This window comes from Vigna angularis, chromosome 9 (assembly GCF_016808095.1).
Source record: "Vigna angularis cultivar LongXiaoDou No.4 chromosome 9, ASM1680809v1, whole genome shotgun sequence".
Taxonomy (NCBI): Eukaryota; Viridiplantae; Streptophyta; class Magnoliopsida; order Fabales; family Fabaceae; genus Vigna; species Vigna angularis.
In genome coordinates, this window is record NC_068978.1 from 10,051,265 (window position 1) to 10,078,457 (window position 27,193).

Sequence of the window (27,193 nt, forward strand, 5' to 3'; positions counted from 1 at the left end):
ACAAAATTTATATTTAAATCCTCTCAAATCCACTTAAAAAAACAATGTCTTAATGAATTAAAGAAAAAAAGTGATTTGAAAAAGAAATAAAAATAAAAACCCGTTTATGTGTGATTGATGAGATCAAGATTTGGATTCGTTTCGTACTCTGGAAAAATGAGTCAAAAAAAACTCTGAAACGAAATTCACATGTTGTTGAAATTGAAGGATAAAGAAACACAGGAAGAAGAAGAAGAAGAAAAAGAGTTGTTGTGTGAATAAAGGGGTGAATTAGGTTTGTGATCGATTGATTGATCGAAGAGAGAAGAGATAGGGAAATGGGGGATCAAGTTGAGGGAACGGTTCAGAACATTCTGGATCAGGATACTCTGAAGTGGGTCTTCGTCGGTGGCAAAGGCGGCGTTGGTAAAACGACATGCAGTTCGATTATCTCCATTCTCCTTGCAACCGTTCGCTCTTCCGTCCTCATCATCTCCACCGACCCTGCTCATAATCTCAGTGACGCATTTCAGCAGCGTTTCACCAAAATCCCCACTCTCGTCAATGGCTTCTCCAACCTTTATGCCATGGTGATTAATCCCCCTTTTACCTTGGGATGTCTTTTTTTTTTTTCTTGTTCAATTGCTTTATCTTATTCATATATGTATGTTGGGATTGTGGTGTAGGAGGTGGATCCTACCGTTGATCATGAGGATATGGGTGGCGCTGATGGGATGGACAGTTTGTTCTCCGAACTAGCCGGCGCTATTCCCGGAATTGATGAGGCCATGAGCTTTGCTGAGATGTTGAAGTAAGAATCTTGTGGCACTTCAATCTTGCTGAACTTGGTTTTGATACCTGTGTGTATTGTTTGTGACAGGATAAGTAGAGTGATTTAGGTTTTAGGCGTGTGTGCGTGTGTAATGTTTGGGAAAGGATTAGTGGTTGATATAGGTTTATTTGAGAGGAAGAGGAGTGATAGTTGATTTTGGATTGGTGGCTCCCTGGTTGTATTTAGTCTTTAAGAACTTGCTTGTTATGAAAATTTTCGGAAAGAAAAACTATCAACAGACACCACTACCCTAATTAATGTCGAGGAGTTGATAGAGAAGGAATTAGAGAGAAGTGTAGATGTGATAGAGGTATGATGTTATGATAGAAAGAGATGAATAGAGAAAAGTTTTAAGTGTTGATGGAGTGTATGATATGAAGGTCTACAAATATTATTACTCTTTCGGAAAACCTTAGGGAAACAGTTATTGAGATTTGAATCCGGAACATAGGTGCTCTTGTAAAAGGTAAATAGATCTCTAGGTTGGGTTATCTACTTTTACGTGATTGACACAATTCATGTGTGCTCATAATTTCTTACAAGAGTCTTGTTATAAGTTTGATACCTGTCATTGCAATGGCCTCTTTGGTTGTTGACACTGCCCGTGACATAATAAGTTTCCTGATTGAGATCGTAGTTCTTTATCTGTTTCCTGGAATCTTTAAAAGTGACACGCCAAAGGAAACATGTAAAAACTTTGGGATATTGATTTTTCACTTTTTTGATCATTTAAATTTGTGGTGATTAGTTCAGGGAGCAGAAGATTCTTTTTGTTACCCCACAGCCCATTACGAGGAGCCTTTAGACCATCATCGAGATTTTACTTGGTATTTTATAAGTAAAGTTCATTGGGTTTGTTGGAAGGACTGGGGACAAAACAGGTCATGGAGGATGGTAATGCTCTGGTTCCATATTGAGTAGAGAGAAACTGGAAAGGAGTATAGTGAATTTTGTGTCTTGTGTACGCATAGTATAATTAATTATAATGAAGAAGATATATAGGAATAAGGAACAAAATCGATATATCGTTTAACGGGAAATATTTGGTAAGATATGTCCCTATCAAATCATATCATATCTCCCTGTTAAATGTAATCAAATTAACAGTTTTGGTAAGTGTCAATTTTGTATATATTCACACCCAAGGAACTGGGTGGATGGAATAAGGGTGTTAGTGGCAATAATAGTATAGGTATGCAGTGAGGGGATGACAATAGTTTCTCGCATCCTAAAAAATGACTTGAATTGAATATTAGAAGGCTGGGAATCCTAATTTAAATCTTACATCACATTAAATAATGTAGCTACGAAAATCCTATTGTAGGTTCCTTAAAATCCTGTCTTGTTGTAGCAAGTGCTGAGTTCTTACTGACTCATGTAAAATATTAAAACTGCAGTATTCTGTAGGTATATGGTTAATGAGAGGGGAGTACTCCTATCGCAGGTATTCTGCCTTCATAATTCTAAGGTCAAAACGAACATAAACTTGTAAGTATGACTGTTGATTTTATACAAGAAAAGACTGAACCTTTTTGCTTTTAAAACAAGCCATATCTATGTCAATTTTAGTTACAAATGAATCAATATGCTGTCATATCAAAATCTAAAGTTGGATGCATAATTTTTATCCACAATAAGCTATGTGAGTTTTTATTTTTTTGTTGATTTGCAAATCATTATTAACGGTGCGTGATTTAATCAAGAAACCTGTTAAGCAAGCTTGTGTTGCTTATATTTCTTTATCTTTCTTTGAATTGTCACTTTTCAACTTAATATTTTCATGTTATTTATTGTGTGTTTTGCTCTATAATTATTTTGCAGATTGGTCCAGACCATGGATTATTCTGTTATTGTATTTGATACTGCTCCCACTGGTCATACGCTCAGACTGTTGCAATTCCCAACGGTTTTAGAAAAGGGTCTTGCAAAAGTAATGTCTTTGAAAAATAAATTCGGTGGTTTGTTTAATCAGGTATGAACTTAAGAATAAAGTCTTTTGCATCACGTCATATTTTCTTTCTACTTTAATGTTTTACTCGGCTTAGTTTCAGTATTTAGATAGACTAAATATTCAAATATAAATTTAACGTACCGTGTTTCCTCATAGTAGATCTGGGATCAGTGCAATATAACATCTTTATTTTTTTTTTAAAATTTACATAGAAGACTTATTTAATATAAGATCTTGATACCACTCCGTCCACACCAGTTCCCTCTTAATTAGACGGTTAGCATAAACAGATCCTCATTTAATTTGGAAATGTAAATCTTACTGTTTCATTTTCAACTTCAATCACCTCATTCCATTCCTTGATGTATTTCTTTCCTCCCAGATGCGTCATTCCATAGCAAAATGATGCTTTCTGGTCTTGTACAGCGATCCTACTCTAACTTTTTTGTCTTTCTTTGCACTACAATTCAGGATGGAAAATGTGGATGTCTGTTGTCCATTGTTATAGAACTGAATCACAGGAGACCTCTTTGATGTTCTAAAAAATTACTGATCAGTCTCCTTGCCATTGTTACTTTCACCATATTCAATTAAACAGTTATCATTTGACGCCTTCAGAACAGTGGTATCGATGGTGAAGGCCAAAGTTCCGCATACAAACACTCGCCACAGCCTATGGAATTGTCGATACTAATTTGCACATTTAATAGTTCAGATAGTTTATGAATACAAAACGAATTGTTTCTATTACTTGTGGACAGCATAATCTTTTTCTTTTTGATGATTTTTGGATAGCTTCTATCCCTAATTATAAATTATAGTGCATGACTTGCAGAGTGAGAGAGTGAAACATTCTCCCCATTCTCTCAATTAGACACTTTCAATGTTTTCTCTCTTCTCTCGTTTGGATGTATATTTCACACTTCTACAGATAGTAGGGTAATTTCAATATACCATAATAACCATCTTTTTTATCTTTTTTTGTACACTTTCTCTTAACCACCACTTTCAATTTAAATAGTTTACTTAAATCTAAATATAAAATATTTATCATAGAATTTGTATATAATATGATTTATCTCAAAATTAGAAGAAAATGATTTCTCTCTTATCCAGTCTCAGTATGTACATGTCATATATATACATACATTGATTGGATAATTTAGGAAACAAGCAGTCTGATCTAGGGAACAAAATTCCCTGATTTTGTGGGATTGATATGCTAGTAATAAAACCAAGATACAACTAATATACAGAATTAGAACCAATTGGAATGAAATTTGAAACTTTCTAAAATATCTTGACAGAAGAAAATCTAAAAGTTCCTAAAATATCTGAACAATTTATATATTAAAAAATGCATATTATGAATTTTAATTTTAGAAAATCAATATCTATTCTGGGAAACAGGCTATAGTACTACTTTATATTATTTGTGTAGCATAGATATGTCTGTATCCAACTTGGAAGAAGCTTCTATGATATACCCATGAGACTGTTGTGTTTAATAATCTTTTGTGTAATTGGAATCCCTTTTGAACTTTGACCACAGATGACTCGTATGTTTGGCATGGGTGAGGATTTTGGAGATGATGCAATTCTTGGGAGGCTTGAAGGCATGAAGGATGTAATTGAACAAGTTAATAAGCAATTCAAAGATCCGGTAAGAATTACATTAAATTTCTGTATGGTATTGTTTTAAAGATGTGAATTTCTTGTTTATTTGTCTTGTACTCTTGCTGCTGAATAAACTTTAATTTTTATTTATTTTTCATAACCTTAGTTAAAGGAGCTGGATCAGAAAATGAATGAAGACAGATTCTTTATTGCTTGCATATAAACTAAATTACCAGTTAATGAGCCCTGCACTCTCCACAACAATAACCAATGCCCCTTCCTTATCGGATTGGATTGGATGTCTCTCATCATCTAGAGAATCTCAATTAATAAGAATCCATAACACTACACAAGGAAACTTTGCCAATAGCTGTGCAAGGATATTGTCTAATATATGACTAATTTAAAGATATTTAACACTGTCAGATAATAAAATAAAGGATTAAACATGTTTTTAGTCTTTGAACTTACATGCAAACTTGGAATTTGTTTTTCTCGAAAAGTTCGTATAAAATTCATCCTTATACTTTAGTGATGCATGGAATACATCTTGAATGGTGTTAACTGGATTAAAAGGTTTGCACATGTGGCTATCACGTGTGATTTTATAAAAGTAAAACTTCTTATTTTTCTTTTGTCTTGTTATTCTTTTCTGTTACATTTTTTTCTATTTTTTGTTTCCCTCCTTCATCTTCTTCTATGCGGCCCTAAACCCCAACATTAGGGGTCTCATCGCTGCAGCTCCTCCATCCAACCAGACCCACCAGTGGTGACGCTAGCACATTTGGGGCCCTCGCCGCTGGCATTGGACATGTTAGCCATTGTCTAACCCTTTAATTAGTGTGTGCCATTGTCAAACCCTAGCTTCTCAATAGACGTGTTGCATGATCTCTTGATTCGGTGAACATAGTCATGATTTCACTGCAATCCACACCTCTATACTTGCGAATTTGCATGTTTACTCTGGATTTCTGTCACAATTATTCCTGTGTCCCTCCCTCATATTCCTCCTAATGTTGGCTCTCTTAATGTGTGGTCAATTTTCTATAGCATTAAGTGTTGTTTGTATATTCATGAGAGAATTTAACCTTGTAATTCTTAGAAACTATGGTTAGTTAGGACCTAATAATGGGTGAAAGTTGAAGTAGCACATTGCTGGTAGCGCAAATCATGTCTTGGCATGTTAATGTGAAAACAGAATGACATTAATATTTTACTTTTAATGGAATACTATATTTACTATTCACACTAAGACTGCTGATTTTCTTTTGCAGAAACTATATTTTCTTAAAGGAGATGCTCTGTTGTGGAGCTTATTAAACTTCTATTCATGAACCATATTCTTTATGCTTATTTATTGAAAGGAGAATGTTGAGTTTGATTTAAAAATTAGGATTATGCTAGTATTTGAATTTTGTATTAGACTTTAGCTCTATATATATGACTTTATTCGTGGACAATGTATATAGAGCTCAAGTCTATATAAATTCCAAATATGAACATTATCGTAATTTTAAAATCAAACTCATGGTGTTCTAAATAAAAAGTGATAAGGATAAGATCCTTATACTTGAGATTTGAAACTGTTAAAATATATTTCTGGAGGGGTTGATTGATCCCTCTCATAATCTTCTTATAAGAATAAATTAATACAACAGTACATGATATTTAGGGTAACCCTAAATATTCTAACAATGATAAACAAGGTAAATATTCTAACACTTCCCCTCAAGCTACAACATACAAATTGTATATACCAAGCTTGGAACAAATAAACTCAATCCAACAAAATCAACTTGTCTCGAATGAAACAATAGACATGGTAACTTTGGCTTAGAACAAGATGCACACATGCTTCAGATCAGACCATCGAGAGAGAATGTCTATAAACCAAATTGGACTCACAAACCAGCGTAGCCAAAGAGACTCCTCCTGAGATATATGATCCGTCTTCAAGAATGTGTGACAACCAGATGACAATGGTCAGTGGATAGCAAAAGTGCAAACACAAGTCAACGAACAACTCACAACAATTGGACAGTGGCAGACAAGAGCGAAACTTCAACTAGCACCATGAAACTTCAAGTAGAATGACTTTGACAAAGGAGATTTCCATCAAGAGTGGATGACGGCCAACAAACAAACTAAAGGGACTGGATTGCCATCAAGTAAGGATGGGGCCTATAGTGGCTAAAAGAGACAAAACTACAGGGATTGCCATCACTACTGATGGGCTTGCAGTGGCTGAAAGCGGCAAAACTATAGGGACCACCATCACTGACGGATGGGGTGATGGGGCCTGCAGTGGTTGGAAGCATACTCCCCTTCACGGCGAACAACGGAAATGACAACACACCGATGACAAATCGTGAAGGTGGAAGATCATAATTGTCTCCTTTATTCATCAAAGCATCCAAAAACAAATCTGACAAAGGGTTGGTGAAATTTTTGACTAAGTTTTTGAATCTTGCTAGAAATAGACTCCCCTCATGCCATGAGCAACCTTCAACCCATGACTTTGGTATTGAAATTCCTTGCTGTTAACCACTTACTGCCCTTGGAGACTTGTAAATAAATAACCATACAAAGCTAAACACGCATCATGGAAAAGGCTAAGGAACAGAGATACAATGCCGAACAAGGCACTTTTTTTTTTAATATTTCTTCCTTGGGAAGACTTTTCGCATCCCATCTTCACTTCCATTCATCAAGAAATCTATGACTCTTCAAAAATACCAACCAAATGACTACAATCAGAAACCACAACTAAATATTTGTTATTATTAGGAGAGCAGGACCATTGAAGTATTTCAGAAAAGATGAAAATTTTAAGGCCGCCAGTGGCAGCGGCCATCGACCACCAGCGACAGAGTAGGAAGAGACGCAGACAACATGCTCTAATATCAACTTGAAATTTGAAATTGTAATAATATATTTCTGGAGGGGTTGATTGATCCCTCTCATAATCTTCTATTTATAAGAATAAATTGATACAAGAGTATATGATATTTAGGGTAACCTTAGACACAATATAATGATGATAAATAGGATAAATATTCTAACAATGATAAATAGGGTAAATATTTTAACAATGATAAATAGGTAAATATTGTAACACTTATCTTTATCTAAACATCTAAAAAATTTTAAACACAACACAAATCCTATAAACTAACATGATCATGTTCTAATTATTGATAATTGTTGGAGATCACATGTCGATTATAAATAATACAAATTTATAAGATATAAATGAGTTTAAACCTTACCTTACAAACCGATTTTGTAAGGTAGAATTAGGTTTAAGGTCCACTTCTTAACACGATATTAGAGTCATCCAAAGTTTATCCTAACAAGATTTGTTATTTATTAAGTCTATCTTGTCACCAGCCATCGGACTACTGTTAGACCATCCATTAATGTCTAATCTCATACTCAAGATGTATATGACTCAGTGTAAGGGGTGTGTTGAAGATCATACATCAACTAGAGGTTAGATAGATGCATAGTATATAAGTGACTGCAAATCTCACTTTACAATACGGTTTATTAAGGTTGAATTCAGCTTAAAATTCACTTCTTAAAAATAATTTAGTCACATTTCCAACAATTTTTTTTTCAGTTCCTAGATGGTATTTAACCTTTGAAAAAATAATGTTATGTGACACAACAGCAAAAAATTAAGTTGAGTACAAGCATCTTTGACTAGTGTTGATTTGATAAATTTCAATGGCTAAGCCAGGTCCTTCCTTGCATAAAAACAGTCTTTTTGTATAATTTTGATAAAAAGAATGAGCTTACATGTTGTTCTGATAACAAGACTTCCATGTTCTTTGAATTTTTAACTTGGAATTGTTTGATAGGTCCTAGCCATTTGTTGTTATTTTTATGTTCCCTTTATTTCGAATGTAGTACGATCAATTAAGATGTATTGATTTTGTCTTTGAATAAAATATTATGTGCTTGCTCTTACTTTTTGTTGTACCCAACCCAGCTACCAATCCCTTTCCAATAACTAAATTGTTGTATTTCTTTATTTACAGGACATGACAACCTTCGTCTGTGTTTGTATTCCCGAATTCCTTTCTCTATATGAAACAGAAAGACTGGTTCAGGAACTTGCAAAGTTTGAAATTGACACCCACAATATCATCATTAATCAAGTAATCTTTGATGACGAAGGTAACATTCCTATCATGTCCTTTATAACTTACATTATTGTTTTTTAATTTCTTTTCCAAATCGTATTATTTTCTTCTAATCCTATCACCCTTGTATTGTAGATGTTGAATCCAAGTTACTTAAGGCAAGAATGAAAATGCAAAAGAAATATCAGGATCAGTTTTACATGTTGTATGATGACTTCAATATTACCAAGCTTCCATTGCTCCCAGAAGAGGTTAGTTGTTGCATTCTTGATACTCAGCAGATTCATACACGTGTAAAAAATCCTAGTATTTACTTTTTAAACCGCTGAAATTGTGAGTAGTTTGCTTTCATTTCCTGCTCGATTGTATCATTATACTTAAATCAACGATCACAAATTAATAGGTTACTGGGGTTGAAGCTCTGAAAGCGTTTTCTAGACATTTTACATCACCATATCAATCCTTAGCTAGTGGAGGAGACCATGTAGAACGGTTACAGCGCAAATTAGCAGCCCTACAACGACAGATACATGAGACTGAGGAAGAATTGGAGAGAAACAGAAGGGGCATCTAGGCTTTGACGGTCTCTATCCATGAATAATGTCATTATTGTACGCCTTTTTGTTTAACATTATTTTTTAGCTTATATTTGATAAAGCATCTTTTTCTTTGTTGGCCCGCCAACACAAGTCATTCTCTATATGCTTTCATTTTAAGGTCATAGTGAGCTTTCTTATGTAACTCCAAAAGGTTATTACTGAGGTTAGTCTAATTTGTTTCATGAATATTCTTTACTTGTCTTGTATTTTTATAATTCATATTCTGGGATGGATAATTTCTTATCAATATTCTTCTTTGTTTTGTTTAAACTTTCCTATTAATGATGTGCTTGTTAAAATGTTCAATAAACTGTCCATGATGAAAAACCTTTATGCTTTGGTTGGATAATAAGACGATGATACGATGAAAAGTGAGAGGTAAAAAATGGAAAGAAAAGAAGACTTTCAAGTTTTGATAATTTTAGATGTTTTAAATTAAGTTCATATGAAAAGTTTCATTTTATTCAGTATTTAAAATTTTATATTTTTTAATTGGGTTTTTGTTATCCAATGTTGTGTTAATTAACACGACTGAAGTAAATAGTTTGCGTTGTCCTTCTTTATATGATGAAAAACAAAATAAAACCTTAAATTTTAAATTTATTAAATATTTAAAATTCCCATATTCTTTTAGTTAAATCTCTATAGTTAATTGAAATTTAAAATTTAATACTCAATTGAAAATGTTCAAATTTATTAGTACTCAAAACTTAATTAAATCTTAAAAAAATTAAAAATAAGTTTAAATATTATAATACTACTTGTTTGTTTTTTATTTTTTATATATTAGTTTAAGAAAAATTATATTTGAAATAAAAATTTAAGACTAAACTTTATAATTGATTATGCGCTTTCTATAATTCATTGTAATTTTTATTTTTAATTATGTGATTATTTAAAATGTGAAAAGAGAAAACAGATAAAATATTATATAGTTATTTTTAGCATTCATTTTTACATAATTTTCTTATTTTCGTGGGCAAAGTATGAGGTTTTCTTTTTTCGTTTTGTATATTTATTTTTTCACATGTATAAATAAAACTACTTTTCTTTTCATAAGTCATATTTAAAGAAAAAGTTATTAATCATTTATTAGCGTAGCGTACTTGAGTTTAGAGACTATAATGGAGCGGAAGTAGGTTTCACTTTCTTCGTTTCTATTGTAAAACTTTTTGTTTTATCATTATCAAAGTTAAAGAATGGGTACAAATCTTTTACCATTTCAAATATTAATTAATTTTTTTTATCAAAAATAAAAATTACAATAAATAAAACACAACATTATTAAATATATAATATTAAAATAAAAGATATTTTTAATATTAAATATTAATAAAAATTAAAATTATATAAAACTTTAATGGTAGTCTTTATTTATGTTATGTTTTCTCAAATAGGTTTTTTTCTCATTTTTTTTAATTAGATTCCTAAAAGTAAAAAATTGAAGCAATTGATTCTCTATCGTTAAATTGGTTAATAGGTTAACATTCAAGTGACTTGTTGGTGTAAGGTGGAATAATTTAATAAGGTGGCATATGTATAGTCTCTTAGGTGAAAAATATTTAATTAAAAAATCAAGAAAATTGATTTTCTAAAATCTAAAATCAATATTTGATGAAATTAAGGTTAATAAAAGGGAACGGGAGTGTTGGACATTGGAGACACAACAAATCACAAAATGTAGAGTGTTCGTTACTAGAGAAATTTTTTGTGCAATTAGGACATTGGTGGTTGCAATCCAACATTGTTCATTAGAATTGCGAGGTTAGATGTGAAGCACGAAATCGTTCGACATGTATCGCAAAGTAACTGAGTGAGTATATGTAGTATTTGGAGTTTGAATTTATTATTCGGTGCCTTTTGTAGTGATCTGCCAATGCTTTTTTGAATGTGGGGTTGGGGTTGTCCGACTATGTTATGTATGCTTATTTCGGTGTGGTCTCCCTTGTCCTCCATAGTTAAAGTTGCTATGTTGTGTCATTTTCAATGTGTATTGGTTTTAATATATGGTGTTTTCTGTCCTTATATGGTCATTTATAGGTTTAGAATTTTGTTCATTATTTTGTCTGTGATGAAGATGATATAGAGGTGGTTATTCACCATGGGGTAAGTTTAAGAACGAAGGGTGCCTCAAGTATGAAGGAGAAATTGATACTTTAACTTTTGACCCAGACCTATGGAGTTACTTTGTTGTAGTTAGTGTAGTCAAAAGGGCTTGAATATGATGGATTCAAAGATTTGTAGTACTCTGTAGGATATGGTTTTGTGTTAGATGACATGCTATAACCTTTGTGTGATGACACTAGAGTCATGCATATGGTGAACTTAGTTAGGTTAAGTGGTGAGGTTCATTTATTTGTTGTGCACAATGTGTTTGAACCTCAGGTCATACACATGATTGAATATGATGTTGATGAAAGACGTAAGGAAGTTACACTAGTATTGCATGAGGATGGTGAGGGTCTAGTGTTGCATGAAGGTGGTGAGGGTATAATTGACAGTGAAAGACAGGGTCCAATGTTTCATGAGGGTGGTGACGGTATAGTTGACAGTGAAAGATAGGGAAATGGTGGTGTAAGTGAACAATTGGGTGAGAGAAGAGAAAAAGATGTTGGTGAAGGGGTATATGGTACTCAATCCAAGGAAGATGGTGGTGTAACTCAAGAGTTGGGTCAGAGGAGAGAAGTATAACATATGAGTTGGAAGACTTGGGTGACATAGAGGTAGAAGTTCGTGAATATCAACCTACAATATTGGTAGAGGAGGAAGGTATTGTTGGTGATTGGAGTACATCCGATGATGATGATAATGATGAGGTGAATAGTATGGAGCGATTAGTTAACATAAATATTGACTGTGACTTCAGAGAATGAGATTGCTCTAGTAATATTCATGTACAAGTTGAATATGTTTCACATGAAAATGAGAGGTCAAATTGGAGTGATATGTCTGACTTGGATTTGGATAACGATGATATAACTAATAACGATTTCTTCAATGATGAATGAGAATTTGAAGACTTAATTACTCCAAACAATAATGATGAAGAAAGTATTAGGGAAGGGGGTTATGACAAATTCGTTACGTGTGCCTAATACTATGGTTGATTTCAAATGGAAAGTTGGAACATATTTTGGTGACAAACAAGCATCTTGGATGCAATCAAAACGTATGCACTAAAGAATGGAAGAATAAGGCTGAAATGTGTGGGAGGAAAAAGACAATTTCCTTGGATGACATACTATGGTTATATGGAGGCAATGCATACATGACAATTGAGGACTATTGTGGATACCTACACATGCAGTAGAGAGCACAACCTTTGCTGACTCAATGCGAAATAGTTAAGTTAAAAATTGGAAAAAACTGTGAGAGAAAATTCTAATGTTAAGGGAGTTGATATTAGGGAGAAAATGAGTAGAAAATGGAACATAAGAATATCTAAGTGTATGGACTACCGGACGAAAGCCTTGCTTCAAACGAAGTGGATAGGTCATTCACTATGCAAGATAAGAGAATTTATGATTATGCACATGAGCTCTTAATAAGAAATTCAAGGTCAATTATCAAGGTCAAAGTTGAAGAGAATGATGGAAAACCAATTTTCAAGAGGTTCTACGCATGCCTGAAGGCATGCAAAGATAACTTTGTGTCATGCAGGCCAATAATTGGCCTTGATAGAGCTTTTTTGAAAGGCAAACATGGTGGAGAATTCTTAACTATTGTTGGTTGAGATGTGAATGATCAAATGTTGCCACTTGCATATGTCGTGGTATAGGTGGAGAACAGAACACTTGGACATGGTTTATGGATCTTCTCATTAAAGACCTTAGTAGACTTGAAATTTGTTCTTCAATTACATTTATATTATATCAGATCATGAAAAGGTAAATTCCATTCTATTTCAAAATGTTTTACTTCAAATGCATAGTATGAAAACCAAAATCATTTAACTTAATGTTGAATCTGACAGGGATTATTACAAGCTATACAAGATTTGCTTCCTAAAGTTGCACATAGATGTTGTGTAAGGCACTTGTATGCCAATTTCAGGAAGAAATTCCTTGAAAAAAATCTAAAACGTCTAATGTGGAGGGCAACTACAGCAACCCACCCACAAAATTAGGAGAAGGATATGAGAAGTATAAAAGAGGTCAACCAAGACGCGTTTAGACACTTGATAGTTATTCCTCCAAGGTTTACATGGCTGACTTAACTTTTCCTTTAGGTTGTCATTAATGTACATACTGATACTATTTCTTTCATTGTAGATATTGGTCAAGATCAAGGTTCACAAGAACACCTCAATGTGATACCTTGGTTAATAACATGTAGAAGCCTTTAATAGTGTATTGGTTCATACGAGGTCAAAACCCATCATTACGATGTTGAAGGACATCTAAGTTTACATGATGAAGAGATGAACCACTAACAGGTCAATGATAGGTTCATTTGAATCATCAATTTGTCCAAAAGTCATTAGTAGACTACAAAAGGAGGCACAATTAATAGAATATTGGATTCTCAGGTACTCATCAATTTTGATAAATGTTTTAGTTTGTTCCTAATTTGAATTACATTACTAATTTTTTGTTGTGTTGACAACTCATCTGCAAAAAAGCTATTTAAAGTTTGACATGTGTCATAAAGTAGAGACAAGTTAGTGGTCAACATAGATGAATATGCATGCTCGTGCACAAATGGAGCATCACTGGAATATTGTGTTGTCATGCACTGGAAACAATGAAGTTTCTAAACATAGATGGAGAGGACTACATACCTTTTTGCTTTCGAAAGTCAATCTATTGAGAAATTTACTCTTCCATTATCTATCCTATTAATCGGAACAACCTGTGGGAGATCACCCAATATCCATATGTCACGCCTCCATCAAAAAGAAAGTTGCCAGGTAGACCAAAGAAGAAGAGGAGGTTAGAGTAGTGGAAGATGAGAAATGATTCAACAAGAATGACAAAAGGTGGATTACTGAAAAGACGTAACCTATGTAGGGAAGTGCGCCACAACAGAACACGTCGTCCCAAAATAATTGAACAACTTGTAATGCAGCCAGACCAAGATCAACAATAGAACACGCTATCTTAAGGTGAACCACATGTGGAAGAAGGTCAACCATAGTAAGAGATGATTAATGAACAATGGATATTCTTCAACAAATCACAACATAATTCTGAAAAAAAAAAATACGAACAATACCACGTCTATTAGATTATGTATGAATCCTAATTTCGCGAGAACGTCATACAACAACAATACCAACAACCTCGCTAAAACCCATCAATCCTAATTTTGTCATGTTCTGATTTTAGATTTCAGAAAACTCTTTTTTTTAATGTTTTAATTAAACATTTTTCACCTAAGAGGTTGTGCATATGTCACATCATTAAATTATTATAACTCACACTAACAAGTCAGTTAAAAGTTAATCTCGTTAACCCAATTTAACGGCAGAGAGTCAATTGTTTCGATTTTTCACTTTTAGGTACCCAATTGAGAAAAAAATAAAAAAAATAACTTATTTAAAAAAACGTAACATAAATAGAGACTACGAGAATGATTAAATCTTATATAAAATATCAATTGTAAAAATTATAAATATCTGTTTCGGTTTATATTTTTATGAGATTGAGACACGTGACTTTGTCGCTTCTAGATGACTCTACCGCTCGCTCTCCTCTAATATAGACTGCACGCTCGTCCTTTGATGGGTCGCTTGCACTCCTTCGATTTGCATTGTTCGTTCTCCTTCACCAGTAGAGGAGGGGGGAGGTACCTGCAAAGACACTCTGACGCTCAAGTTAGGCGTCTGTTGAAGGAGTTGTTGCTCACAAATGAATATAATGGTAATCGAGTATTATGAACTCAGTAGAGTGTGAGTAAAATGTGAATGGTTTGTACCTAGCTTTTAGCCTTGGTCTTGTATTTATAGGTTATCATAAGCCAAACAGACTTATCTTAAAATCTGGGTAATTGAAAACAGACTTACCTTAAAATCCGGACGGTTGCTCATAACCAGCTTTATAAATATCTTTTAATCAGATATCTTTGATTATTTTATCCTCTGCTGGATTATTAGCCCAATAACTTAAATGTTGGTCCAATTGTGGTCCAACATCTTTTAACCTGGTTTGTCCGAGTGCTGTTGTTGACGAGCGTTGCTACAGTACCAAGACCGATTGGTATTGGATGTTAACCGTTCGACCTAGATATGATACTATACAATATCAAATAACTGAATAAATGTTAACAAGTTACAAAAACTAATAATTAAAGAAAAAATTAAATTACATAATAAATTAATTTAAAGTAAAAAAAAAAAAAAAAAGAGAGAGAGAGAGCGCTTGAGGATGATGCAAGTAGAAGGATGAGACATAGTGAATATATACTTAGGCTTTGTAATTCCTGGACCGCATATTTTTCTTCGTGCAGCCGCTAATTTACTGTCCTTGCTTAATAATAAAACCTCTAACACTAATTTCATTCCCTTTTATCCTTGCGCCGTACCTCCTTCCCGAAAAATTTGAAATCAAACTTATGATGGTTTCGTAGTTGCCAGCTTCTTTGTGCAGAAATAAAACTTATTTCATAACCATGCCTTCTATCTTTCAGATTTCTTCTCAATTCTATTCCTTCTATTTTAAAAACTTTCCAACAAAAGATGACATGTTGAAATGTTCAACTGTCCATCATCAAACAAAATTAAGAAAATTAAGAAAGAGGTTTGGTCTTGCACCAGCTTAAGTTTCTATATGTTTTTCGTAGTTGCTTATTTCTTTCTGCAGAAAATTTATCTTTTGGCACTAAGTTGCGTAAATGTTGACTCCAAAAGATACTGTCCTTTCTTGTAAACATAAACATTGAAATTCCCCAGACAACAAACATTTTATAGATTTCCTCGAGGGGAACCATATAAAGATCTTACTGCTACCAAACATTTCTTATTTTTCTATTTAAGAAACTTATCTGCAGCAATAATTTTAGTCATTATTAATATAAATAATAAATATCTAAAATAAAAACAAAAAGTTGAGATGGCCGAGTTGGTCTAAGGCGCCAGATTAAGGTTCTGGTCCGAAAGGGCGTGGGTTCAAATCCCACTCTCAACAATTATTTTTTTAATTATTATTGGTTTAATTTTTTAATCAGTCATCAATAATTAATCTTTTTATTTTGTATAATATTTTTACTAGTCTCCAGTGAAATTAACCTACCAACAAAATATTTATTTATAAATTTTTCAGTCATTTAATATATTTAATATAACCTTAAATTCCTTATTTTTGTTCAGTATTTTTATGTGGTCTTAATTTTTTTTTTCAATCAAATTTTAATTTTTTTAATTTGGTCCTTTTTTTTTTTGCTAATGATATGAATAATGTATATCATAAGCTACTTTGTGTTTTTTTTTTTAATTTATTTTATTTTATTATTTTAATTTTAAAAAACATTCATGTATGAAATCAGTATCATGGCACTTCAACATCATTTGTTAATGTAACGTTAATATTTTATATTCAAGTTCAATTTTTATTAATTCAATCTCTATTTTTTTTCAAATAAAACAATTTTGTTTATCTGTATTATATAAATATTATATTCATATTTTTATTAAGTATTTCTAAAATTATATTTAAATTAAATATAATTATATTATTATAATATAACTATCACATTTATATTTAAATTTTGCAACGTGTATAATATAGGGTTAGAGTTTATTTAAGAATAAGAAAGAATAATAAAATTTTTAAAAAATAATAATAAATTTAAAAAAAACAAAAGTAGTGCTAAATAATATATGACATATACAGTTAACATCAATGAACTGTTTAAATATCATTAACAAAAATAAAGAACAAATTAAATAAAATTAATAAAAATATAAAGTTGATTGAAAAAAAAAATTAAGACCATATCAAAAATTGAATGAAAATATAAAGTAAAATAATATTTAACCCTTTAATATATATTCAATCCTTATCAATCAGACCAACTTCTATTTTTATCCTTAAGAACATAATTTAATCATTAACATTAATATCAATTCAATTCATAAATGATCTTCACAACTTAATCTTTTTCTGTTTATATTATTTTGTTTACAAATTATTTTGCATAATAAGAATCTACACTCAATTCAATCAAATATTTATAAATATATCTATTTATAGACACAGTTTTTAAATATTGAAGACTGTTTAATTGATTATACTTTAGTCAATAATTAGAGCAAGTTGGGTGAAAGAAAAATTTAAGTAAAACACCTTAAGCTTCTAAACAATAATTCATTAAAAATGTCAAATCATGAACTGCTTGTTACATGATAATAACATTTGCAACTATTCATGCTCTCTTAGACCTAATAATTTGTGTGAAAGTCAAACATTCTTAACTCATTAGTGAAAGGTAAAACCATGGATGAAACCTAGTAGTATACAATGCCATATCCAAAGTTACACATAATCTCTCTAAAGAGACAAAAGACTTTACTCTGTGACAAGTAACATCATTCCCGCTAAAAACTGGAGTTTTGCACCAAACTAGGAAAATTTGTCTATTATTTTACGAAAATGAGCAATTTTTTACCAAATTGAAAGTCGTGGGGAGTCAGAACGACTTCAAATCAAGAAGTTGTGTCCCCCTGCACGACTTCAGTTCATTTGACCAGTGGTGAAATCGTGCACCTCAAAAACGACTTCAGAGTGTTGTAATCGATTACAAGATCCTGTAATCAATTAAAGCGTGTTGAAATCGTGTCCCCCCTGCACGACTTCACTTTTGTAGGCAAAAATGGTCCTAGTAATCGATTACAGAAGTGTAGTAATCGATTACCAAAGTGTTAAGTGTGCAAGAAGCACCCTGGTAAGTGATTACTGTTGTAATCGATTACCAGAGTGTTTTGGTTGGTTTATGAAAATTTGTATTGTCTTGTAAAGCATCATTAGAGGTTAATTATGTGTAATGATTTGAATATTTGTAAGCACACATTGTTGTTGATGACATTGTGATCTATTGTTATGTGTTGGAAGAGTAATTAATTTAATGTAAATAGAACAAAGAAAGTAAAACCATAAGACAAACTCATAAATGAAATTTGAAGTCTTTTATTGAATTCAAAACCCATTACAAAAGCAAGAAGCTTAAATAAAAAAAAAAAGTACAATAACATTGAAATGTATCTAGGAAGATGACCCACCATGTGGACCAAAATGGCGAAGCAGATAGTTAATGTCGTGCTCCACATGCTCAACTCGAGCATCAATAGTATCAAAGCGATCACCCATGTTAAGCTCCAGTTGTTCAAATCTTACATTCATGCTTTTATTCATTGTATTGAAGTTGTCCCCAACAAATGTTCGGAGATTGTTGATCCCCCTCATGATGTCATCAAATGAAGTAGTTTGTTGTTGAACAAGGGGTGGTGGTTGTAGTTGAGGAGGTGCTTGATTTTGGCGTTGACGTGGAGGAGGAGAATTTTTGTGAACCCATCTGTTGTCAGCGTTTTTGGTCAATCCAAATGACTGTATCACTCCTCCTGATATTGTGGTATGCCTACTAGGTGGGACAGATATTTCATCCTCCAATTCAATTTGAAAATGTTCTAGGATCCGAGTGACCAAAAATGGATATGGTAAAAGAGCAGCTGGCCTCAAAGCCTTCTTCATCCTATGTTGGATGAGATGGCTCCAATTTATCTATTTTACCATCATTATTATCCACATTAAGAGAATATCTTCCTCGGTTGCATGTGCAAAATTAGAAACACGTGGAAACAAAACACGACATATAACACAATGTAATATTCTAGCCTCAACTGTCATAGAGCCGGCTAGAATTCTACTCGTAAGATGTTTGTATGACAAACAAATCAATTCTCTTGCTACATCCATATTGTATTCATCGGCTCAATCCTCAAATAATTTACCTTCAAAGTTCAAGCCAACAGAGGGGAGGTTGGCTATGAAAGCTAATAGGTTGGGTTTGATAATCATTTTGACATTGTTCACCTCAGTTTTCATTGTTCCATTATCAGAAAATTTGAGGTTTCTATAAAAGACACGTAACAAATAAGGATAATAAGGTGCAACATCACAGACAAAATCATACAATCCCAAATTTTTCAGCATGCCAAAAAGTTCAAAACTGTGATCGTCGAAATATTGTTCATGTAGGTGTTTTGGGTCAATTATTTGACGGTCACTAAAAAGTGAGAAATACCTTTCAGATAGTGCAGGAGTGGAAAATTGAAGATTTTGGTGTGCTGGAGTCAGTGACAGTGGTGGTGAGGGTGAGCTTTCAGGGGGTGAAGGTTGACGACGGCGATGTTTCACAGTTGTAGAGGATGAGCCCCTAACCCTTTGCCTCTTTGAAGATTCCGCCATTTTAGATTTCAATCGGTGCAAATTGAAGAGAATTGAAAGAAGAATGGAAAAATGTTGTTTAGAAGTGAAAATAGTGGAAGAGGAAGTGATTTTTTAGGTTTGGGAGGTGTTGTAATGGTGGGGAGGCACTGCAACTCGAGTGGGAAGAGTGAGTGTTTGTGAGGAGAGAGAAAAAGTTGAATTTATAGGGTAGGGTTTCGCTCTGTTACATTACAACACCTCCCAAACCTCAAAAATCACTTCCTCTTCCAGTATTTTCATTTCTAAACAACATTTTTCCACTCTTCTTTTGAATTCTCTTCAATCTGCACCGATTGAAATCTCAAATAGCGGAATCTTCAAAGAGGCAAAGGGTTAGGGGCTCATCTTCTACAGCTACGGAACGTCGCCGCCGTCAACCTTCACCCCCTGAAAGCTCACCCTCACCCTCACCACCACCGTCACCGACTCCAGCACACCAAAATCTTCAATTTTTCACTCCTACACTATCTGAAAGGTATTTCTCACTTTTTAGTGACCGTCAAATAATTGACCCAAAACACCTAGATGAACAATATTTCGACGATCACAGTTTTGAATTTTTTGGCATGCTGAAAAATCTGGGATTGGATGATTTTGTCTGTGATGTTGCACCTTATTATCCTTATTTGGTACGTGTCTTTTATAGAAACCTCAAATTTTCTGATAATGGAACAATGAAAATTGAGGTGAACAATGTCAAAATGATTATCAAACTAAGCCTATTAGCTTCCATAGCCAACCTCCCCTCTGTTGGCTTGAACTTTGAAGGTAAATTATTTGAGGATTGGGCCGATGAATACAATATGGACGTAGCAAGAGAATTGATTTGTTTTCCATACAAACCTCTTACGAGTAGAATTCTAGTCGGCTCTATGACAGTTGAGGCTAGAATATTACATTATGTTATATGTCGTGTTTTGTTTCCACGTGTTTCTAACTTTGCACAGGCAACCGAGGAAGATATTCTCTTAATGTGGATAATAATGACGGCAAAGCAGATAAACTAGAGCCATCTCATCTGACATAGGATGAAGAAGGCTTTGAGGTCAACTGCTCATTTACCATATCCATTTTTGGTCACCCGGATCCTAGAACATTTTCAAATTGAATTGGAGGATGAAATATCTATCCCACCTAGTAGGCATACCACAATATCAGGAGGAGTGATACAGTCATTTGGATTGACCAAAAACGCTGACAATAGATGGGTTCACAAAAATTATCCTCCTCCACGTCAACGCCAAAATCAAGCACCTCCTCAACTACAACCACCACCATCCCTTGTTCAACAACAAACTACTTCATTTGATGACGCCATGAGGGGTATCAATAATCTCCGAACATTTTTTGGGGACAACTTCAATACAATGAATGAAAGCATGAATGCAAGATTTGAACAACTAGAGCTTAACATGGGTGACCGCTTTGATACTATTGATGCTCGAGTTGAGCATGTGGAGCATGACATTAACTATATGCGTCGCCATTTTGGTTCACATGGTGGATCATCTTCCTAGATATATTTCAATGTTATTGTACTCTCGTTTTTTTATTTAAACTTCTTGCTTTTGTAATGCATTTTGAATTCAATAAAAGACTTCAAATTTCATTTAAGTTTACCTTATGGTTTTACTTTCTTTGTTCTATTTACATTAAATTAATTACTCTTCCAACACATAACAATAGATCACAATGTCATCAACAACAATGTGTGCTTACAAATATTCAAATCATTACACATAATTAACCTCTAATGATGTTTTACAATACAATAGAAATTTTCATAAACCAACCAAAACACTCTGGTAATCGATTACAACAAGCTTGTAATCGCTTACCAAGGTGCTTCTTGCACACTTAACACTCTGGTAATCGATTACAGAAGTGTAGTAATCGATTACCAGAAACATTTTTGCCTACAAAGGTGAAGTCGTGCAGGGGGGACACGACTTCAACACGTTGTAATCGATTACTACACTTCTATAATCGACTACCAGAACCATGTTTGCCTATAAAGGTGAAGTCGTGTAGGGGAGACACGACTTCAACACGCTTTAATTGATTAAAGGATCTTGTAATCGATTACAACACCCTGAAGTCGTTTTTGGGGTGCACGACTTCACCACTGGTCAAATGAACCGTGTGAAGTCGTGCAGTGGGACACGACTTCTTGATTTAAAGTCGTTCTGGCCCCCCATGACTTCCCCATTTTGGTATTTTGAATAGAATTTACCCATTTTCGTAATATACGATCCATTTTTGCCTATTTTCGTAACAAAGCCTAAACACTGTAATGCAATACAAATTTGATTTCAGTGAAATTAAGGACTATAAATAACATTATGCATACTAGACTATGTAAGTTTGTTCATCCACAAACTTTTTAGTTATCAAGGTTCCAAATGACTTCAACAACTATGTTTAACAATAAGTGATAACCATTAGAAAATCTGTGTTCTAACCACCATGCAGGGTTGATATAAAAACCACCACATCTTTCTCTTCGAGTGATGTGTCCAGCTGACCACTTAGCTCCCAATCACAGTCATTCACCAGGACAAGAACTCCAGGTCTCCTACACAACAAACCACACAACCAAAACATTAACATTTTTTAGCACTATAATATTACACATATATGCATACGGCAAATATTCAGTTTAGTAATCTTAATTAGTTTAAGCATAAACTAATGAGAAAAACTCAGGCTTAATTATATTATAGTAAGCTATATCTGAAGTTTGCAATAGAGCATATACAGTAAATTGATGGTAAACATAAACAAGCTAACTTGTTCCTATTACCAATGCTTATATATAATGTATTTGGATCATAAAACTTACACAGTGTCTCCTTTCATGAACATCTCAGGCCTCTCCTTAATCAAGTTTGTCCGTACCCAAGAAAGCAAATCTTTCATGATTAACTGAGAAAGTAAGGAGAAAATGACAGAAGAATGAAAGAATGTTCCAATGTACATAGTTATAATATATTTATGGCTGTATACAGTACCTTGCCTTCTCCATTATGTTGCTCAATATTGACATTATGAATCTTCTTAGAGTCACAAAGAAGTTCCAATCCTCCACTGTATGTTTCAGTAATGTTATCAGATCACAAAAAGACTCCATGTTCTAATCTCATATATATATATATATATATATATATATATATATATATATATATATATATATATATATATATATATATATATATATATATATATATATATATATATATATATATATATATATATATATATATATATATATATATATATATTATTCTATATTACGATGGAGTCTAATAGGATACACATCCAAGCACCATGATTAATTGTAAGATTAATTTATATTGCACTCCACCAAGTTCCATACTTTGCAAATATCACATTCTCTGCCCTATCTCCAACCCCAATGTCACAATTGTCGCATAGAGTTTCTTTCAATAATGTCCTACCTATTATTTTCGAATGTGATGATTAGCATCATAGAGTGGGATCATGATGCTAATAAAACACTGTAGCTAAGAACATCATCCCATCACACAAGTTGAATAGATGATAACGGCCATCGACAATGTTAAAAACAACATCAAAATTTCATATGATGATGCTGAAAAAATCCATGTTACTGTTTACCAACCAAACAAACAAATAGAAAAAGATAAACCATACAATTTCTAAAATAACACTCTGTAACTTATAACTTAATTAATACAAACAGAATATCATCAACAATATTAGATTTAAAAATTTGAATACCTTCTCCAGTTCCTATAATTTTTTCATAAACATACCACCCAAAACCTTTGAAAGAAGAAATTGGTACCAATTAAACTTTACCCGAATTCAAGCGTCAGCTGCATGTTCAACAACGATCCTCAGAACCCCCAAAACCCTAGAGAGAGGAACAATCGAAAGAGGAAAGAGAAAGAGAGAACTCTTCAAATTAAACTTCAAAAGCCCTAAACTTTTATTCCTACGCATCATAAACACATCTAGCACAAACTCTTCACTGTACAATTAAAAGCTCATCACCAAATCTTAGCCGTCCATATTTTTTAAGAGTAAACAATCTAATCCAACGGTTCAAGAGATAGAAGACTGTACAAATCAACGGTTAAGATCAAATCGTTCCATTCCCCAGAACATGACACGTGATCATATCCCCATGTGCTCCTCCTTTTCTCGTATTGAAATTTTTGAAATCCATCTTCATTACAAGCAACTTGTGTCGAAAGATTAAATCTTGACCAACTGGGTCTCTTCCAATTCCTTCTGATTTTGCCAGCGAGGTTTGGATTTCTGCTTTTGTATATTTTCGTTGAGTCTTTGAAGCTATGGAGGCTTACAAGAAATGGGTGAGGCAGAACAAAGAGTTTGTGCACTCCTTGGAGTCTTTGGCCAATGTAAGTTTACCTTTTGGATTAACATTTTTACAATATTTTTTTTCGTTAAATTAAATGTAATCATTCCGTTGTTAAAATTTCATGAGCCAAAGTGAATTTTTAACTTAGGTCATACTTCTGTGTTGTTTGATACTTCTCATTAATTGTGGCTTGGCAATTGTAACTGCACACAAAATTTTGGGGAAAATGGTTATTCTGATATGAATTTCGTCGGTTTATTTATAATATGGCTATTGCTGTTGCATCTGGTGCTATTTTGTTTTGCTTTTTTCACCGATGATCATGATTTGGTTGTTTCGTTAGTAAAATTGAAAAAAATTGGGATTTTGTAATTACGACTGAAAATATATTTAGTCAGTGGTTTTAGAAAATAAATGAAGCAGCCTGTTTTGCTGTGATTGTTGTTTTGTGTTTGTTCAAGTCTATGAAGGCATTATGTTGAAGCATAGTTTGTTTATTGAGGAGTTGAAAATGTGGACAGGGACTGACATGGCTTCTTCCGGAACGGTTTTCTGAATCAGAGATTGGACCAGAAGCAGGTTTTGTGAATTTTCGTAACTTTTTGCTACTTCTTTTTAGTTTCATTAGAAGCTTAGACGTCCAGTTATCTGTTCATGTTGATCTCGAAGGTGATAACCGGCAAAAAAAATGAATTTACTTTACAAAGCCGTGTGCATCCCTAAACTTAGTTTACCTGTTACATATCCGTATTGCAAATTGCTGCTATTAACTAACTAAATTCTAGTTGCGATTTCAAAGTTCATGTTACTTTCTTCTAGTCTAGTTATATTTTCTTTAAATTTAACGTCTTCTAATTATCTTATCTATTTTTTAAATTTAACGTCTTCTAATTATCTTATCTATTTTTTAAATTTAACGTCTTCTAATTATCTTATCTATTTTTTAAATTTAACGTCTTCTACTTTATTTGGCTATGATATAGAGATTAGTACCTTATTGAGAAGATATATGATTTCTTGCAGTAACAACCGTTCTGGGTATCATCACAGCTCTCAATGAACACATAATTGATACTGCTCCTAAGCAAAATATTTCAGGCTCTGTTACGCCTTATTCATTTCCTTATCCATTATGGTTATCTGCATTAAAGGATTTGGAAACATTAGTTGAAGTTGTGGCACAACATTACTATGGTGATGATAGGAAATGGAATTTCCTTGCTGTTACTGAAGCAACCAAGTAAGCAGAATAATGTAATTTAGTGTATGGCCCTTCCTAATATCCTCTGTCTATTGTTATATTTCTTATATATGTTGCCCATGACCCATCTTTCTTATTATCTTGTGTCACTATAAATCAGGGTACTGTTTCGGTTATCTTTATTTCGTAAGAGTGGATATAAGATGCTGCTACAAGGAGGTGAAACACCTAACGATGAGGAGCATTCAGATAGTTTTACTTCACAACATATAGGCTTAAAACCCGATGTTCATCATAGACCTGGTTATATGAAAAATAATCTTGGTGCAAACCCAATGAATCTTGAAGGAAGAGCACTATCTGCTTTGGTTAGATTTGGAGAAAATGCCAAGGTATCAGATCCAGTGAGATTACACCGAGTTCAACACCAACAACAAACTATGGAGCTTACAAGTAATTTGTTTATAAAAACATTTCTAGCATTAGTGTAATTGATTGTAATGCATCAGATATTCAACTTACATTTGTTTCTTTCAGCTTCAAGAGTAGATAGGCCTACACTTTTCACCATACTGTCAGAAAGGGGTCTGCGTGGGACTCTGCTTTTTATTGGAGAGGTTCTATTTATAAGCAGACCACTGGTTTATGTTTTATTTATTCGAAAATATGGTATTCGGTCATGGACCCCTTGGTTCTTTTCGCTGGCTATTGATTGCATAGGAAACAGTTTTCTTTCACTTGTTACATCATCAGTGGTTGGTGGGAAGGAGCAAGTGTTTCATCTGTCTGCTCCAGAAAAGGATGAGGTTTGTGTTTCTCTAGACTGAAAATCTTTACCATATAAGATGCACTGAGCTTAAATAGTCTTCTGTATCGAATCTTGGCTGTTAATTCTGCGTTCTGAACCCTTGGATCCTTGTAATGTTCCACCCTCTAAAGGGTTAATGCTTAAATAGTTTTGCTTCAGGTTAAACGACGAAAGCTGCTGTTTGTTCTTTACCTAATGAGAGATCCATTTTTCAGCAAGTACACTAGGTAGCAATGATTTACATTTTATTCTCATTTTTTCCCATCCTTTCACATTTGTAATACCTTACGATTTGCAACTTGCTACTTGTAAGTTGGAGAAAAATTGATAATAAATATTTATAATGTTTTAGGCAAAGACTTGAAAGCACGGAGAAAACTTTGGAACCTATTCCTGTGATAGGTTTTCTTACAGGTTTGCTTCATACTTTTTTTTGTTTCCCTAGTTTTACCTTTTATTGTCTTACTTGCTTGTCATCTTCATCTCAGCTTGGTTGACTCTTTGAGTATTTGATCTGTTTTCCGAATGTATGTTACAGCAAAACTTGTTGAGCTTATGATTGGAGCTCAAACACGATACACTTACATGTCAGGATCGTGATATAAGTCCGGAACGAACACCTAATTGCCCTCCAAGATTTTGGAAAGATAGATATTCTTACTCTTCTTCCATGCCATATCCTGTTACAGATCTTTCAAATGATGAAGAGATATCAAACCAGCTACTGCTATGATTGAAAAATAACAAACCATGCAGGCTTGAACATTTCTCTTGCTAGACAATCCCACACATAGAATGTGTTAGGCTGCAACCCGTTTGTGGGACAAGTTGTTTGCAAGGATGGTTTCACTATCAATAACCCTGTATAAGCTGGAATGTTTCCTTGGGAGATTTTGTTCTACTCCTATACACAGCATAGGTTGGTGAGACAGATTACACTTGTAGTTCTGAGCATCAATTCTCTAGTTAATCTGATTCTTGAACTCGGAAAACTGTATTATATTAAAACTTGTTAAGTTTTAAGCTTATCTGCCATCAGCATCCATGTGTGGACAAATGTATGTTAAATTTCTCCTTTTTATCACTAAAGATAAATGAATAACCACCTGAAGCAGCAATGCTGGCCAAAATAACGTATCTTATCAGCTTCATCTTGTAACATTCTTTTTCTTATACATTTTAGTTTCTATCAATTCCTGTGCATCAACATTACGTATCTTATGGTTGGAAGTTACTGTAAACTATTCAATGTTTTTGTAATACTATAG

General features: G+C 33.3%; 3 protein-coding genes and 1 non-coding gene across 9 annotated transcripts; 3 read left to right on the plus strand and 1 right to left on the minus strand.

Annotated features, from left to right (window-relative positions):
* The first annotated feature begins 112 nt into the window (after positions 1-112).
* Positions 113-9,373, plus strand: LOC108347712 (ATPase GET3A). Of its 6 annotated transcripts, XM_052868491.1 has the most exons (8): positions 113-569; positions 666-790; positions 2,219-2,299; positions 2,633-2,783; positions 4,315-4,425; positions 8,423-8,561; positions 8,663-8,778; positions 8,931-9,373. In XM_052868491.1, the coding sequence occupies exons 1-8, from the start codon at positions 318-320 to the stop codon at positions 9,099-9,101; spliced, it is 1,146 nt and encodes a 381-aa protein (XP_052724451.1). In that variant the 5' UTR covers positions 113-317; the 3' UTR covers positions 9,102-9,373. The 6 variants fall into 6 exon arrangements, with proteins under 6 accessions (XP_052724451.1, XP_052724452.1, XP_052724454.1 ...); XM_052868492.1 differs by lacking the exon at positions 2,219-2,299 and having other exon boundaries at positions 116-569; XM_052868494.1 differs by lacking the exon at positions 113-569 and having other exon boundaries at positions 2,209-2,299.
* A 6,796-nt stretch (positions 9,374-16,169) lies between these two features.
* TRNAL-AAG (transfer RNA leucine (anticodon AAG)) lies at positions 16,170-16,250 on the plus strand. Its single transcript has one exon. It is a non-coding gene; the product is annotated as a tRNA-Leu (tRNA).
* A 1,978-nt stretch (positions 16,251-18,228) lies between these two features.
* LOC108347065 (ubiquitin-related modifier 1 homolog 2) lies at positions 18,229-23,549 on the minus strand. The gene is made up of 4 exons (XM_017586181.2): positions 23,391-23,549; positions 22,559-22,634; positions 22,390-22,472; positions 18,229-22,122 (listed from the first exon to the last, which is right to left on the minus strand). Exons 1-4 carry the CDS (start codon positions 23,411-23,413, stop codon positions 22,005-22,007), a joined length of 300 nt encoding a protein of 99 aa, XP_017441670.1. The 5' UTR covers positions 23,414-23,549; the 3' UTR covers positions 18,229-22,004.
* Positions 23,550-23,738: 189 nt separating this feature from the next.
* Positions 23,739-26,911, plus strand: LOC108346931 (peroxisome biogenesis protein 16). The gene is made up of 8 exons (XM_017586001.2): positions 23,739-23,956; positions 24,438-24,495; positions 24,940-25,156; positions 25,278-25,570; positions 25,655-25,923; positions 26,085-26,152; positions 26,278-26,339; positions 26,464-26,911. The coding sequence occupies exons 1-8, from the start codon at positions 23,888-23,890 to the stop codon at positions 26,523-26,525; spliced, it is 1,098 nt and encodes a 365-aa protein (XP_017441490.1). The 5' UTR covers positions 23,739-23,887; the 3' UTR covers positions 26,526-26,911.
* The last annotated feature ends 282 nt before the right edge of the window (positions 26,912-27,193 follow it).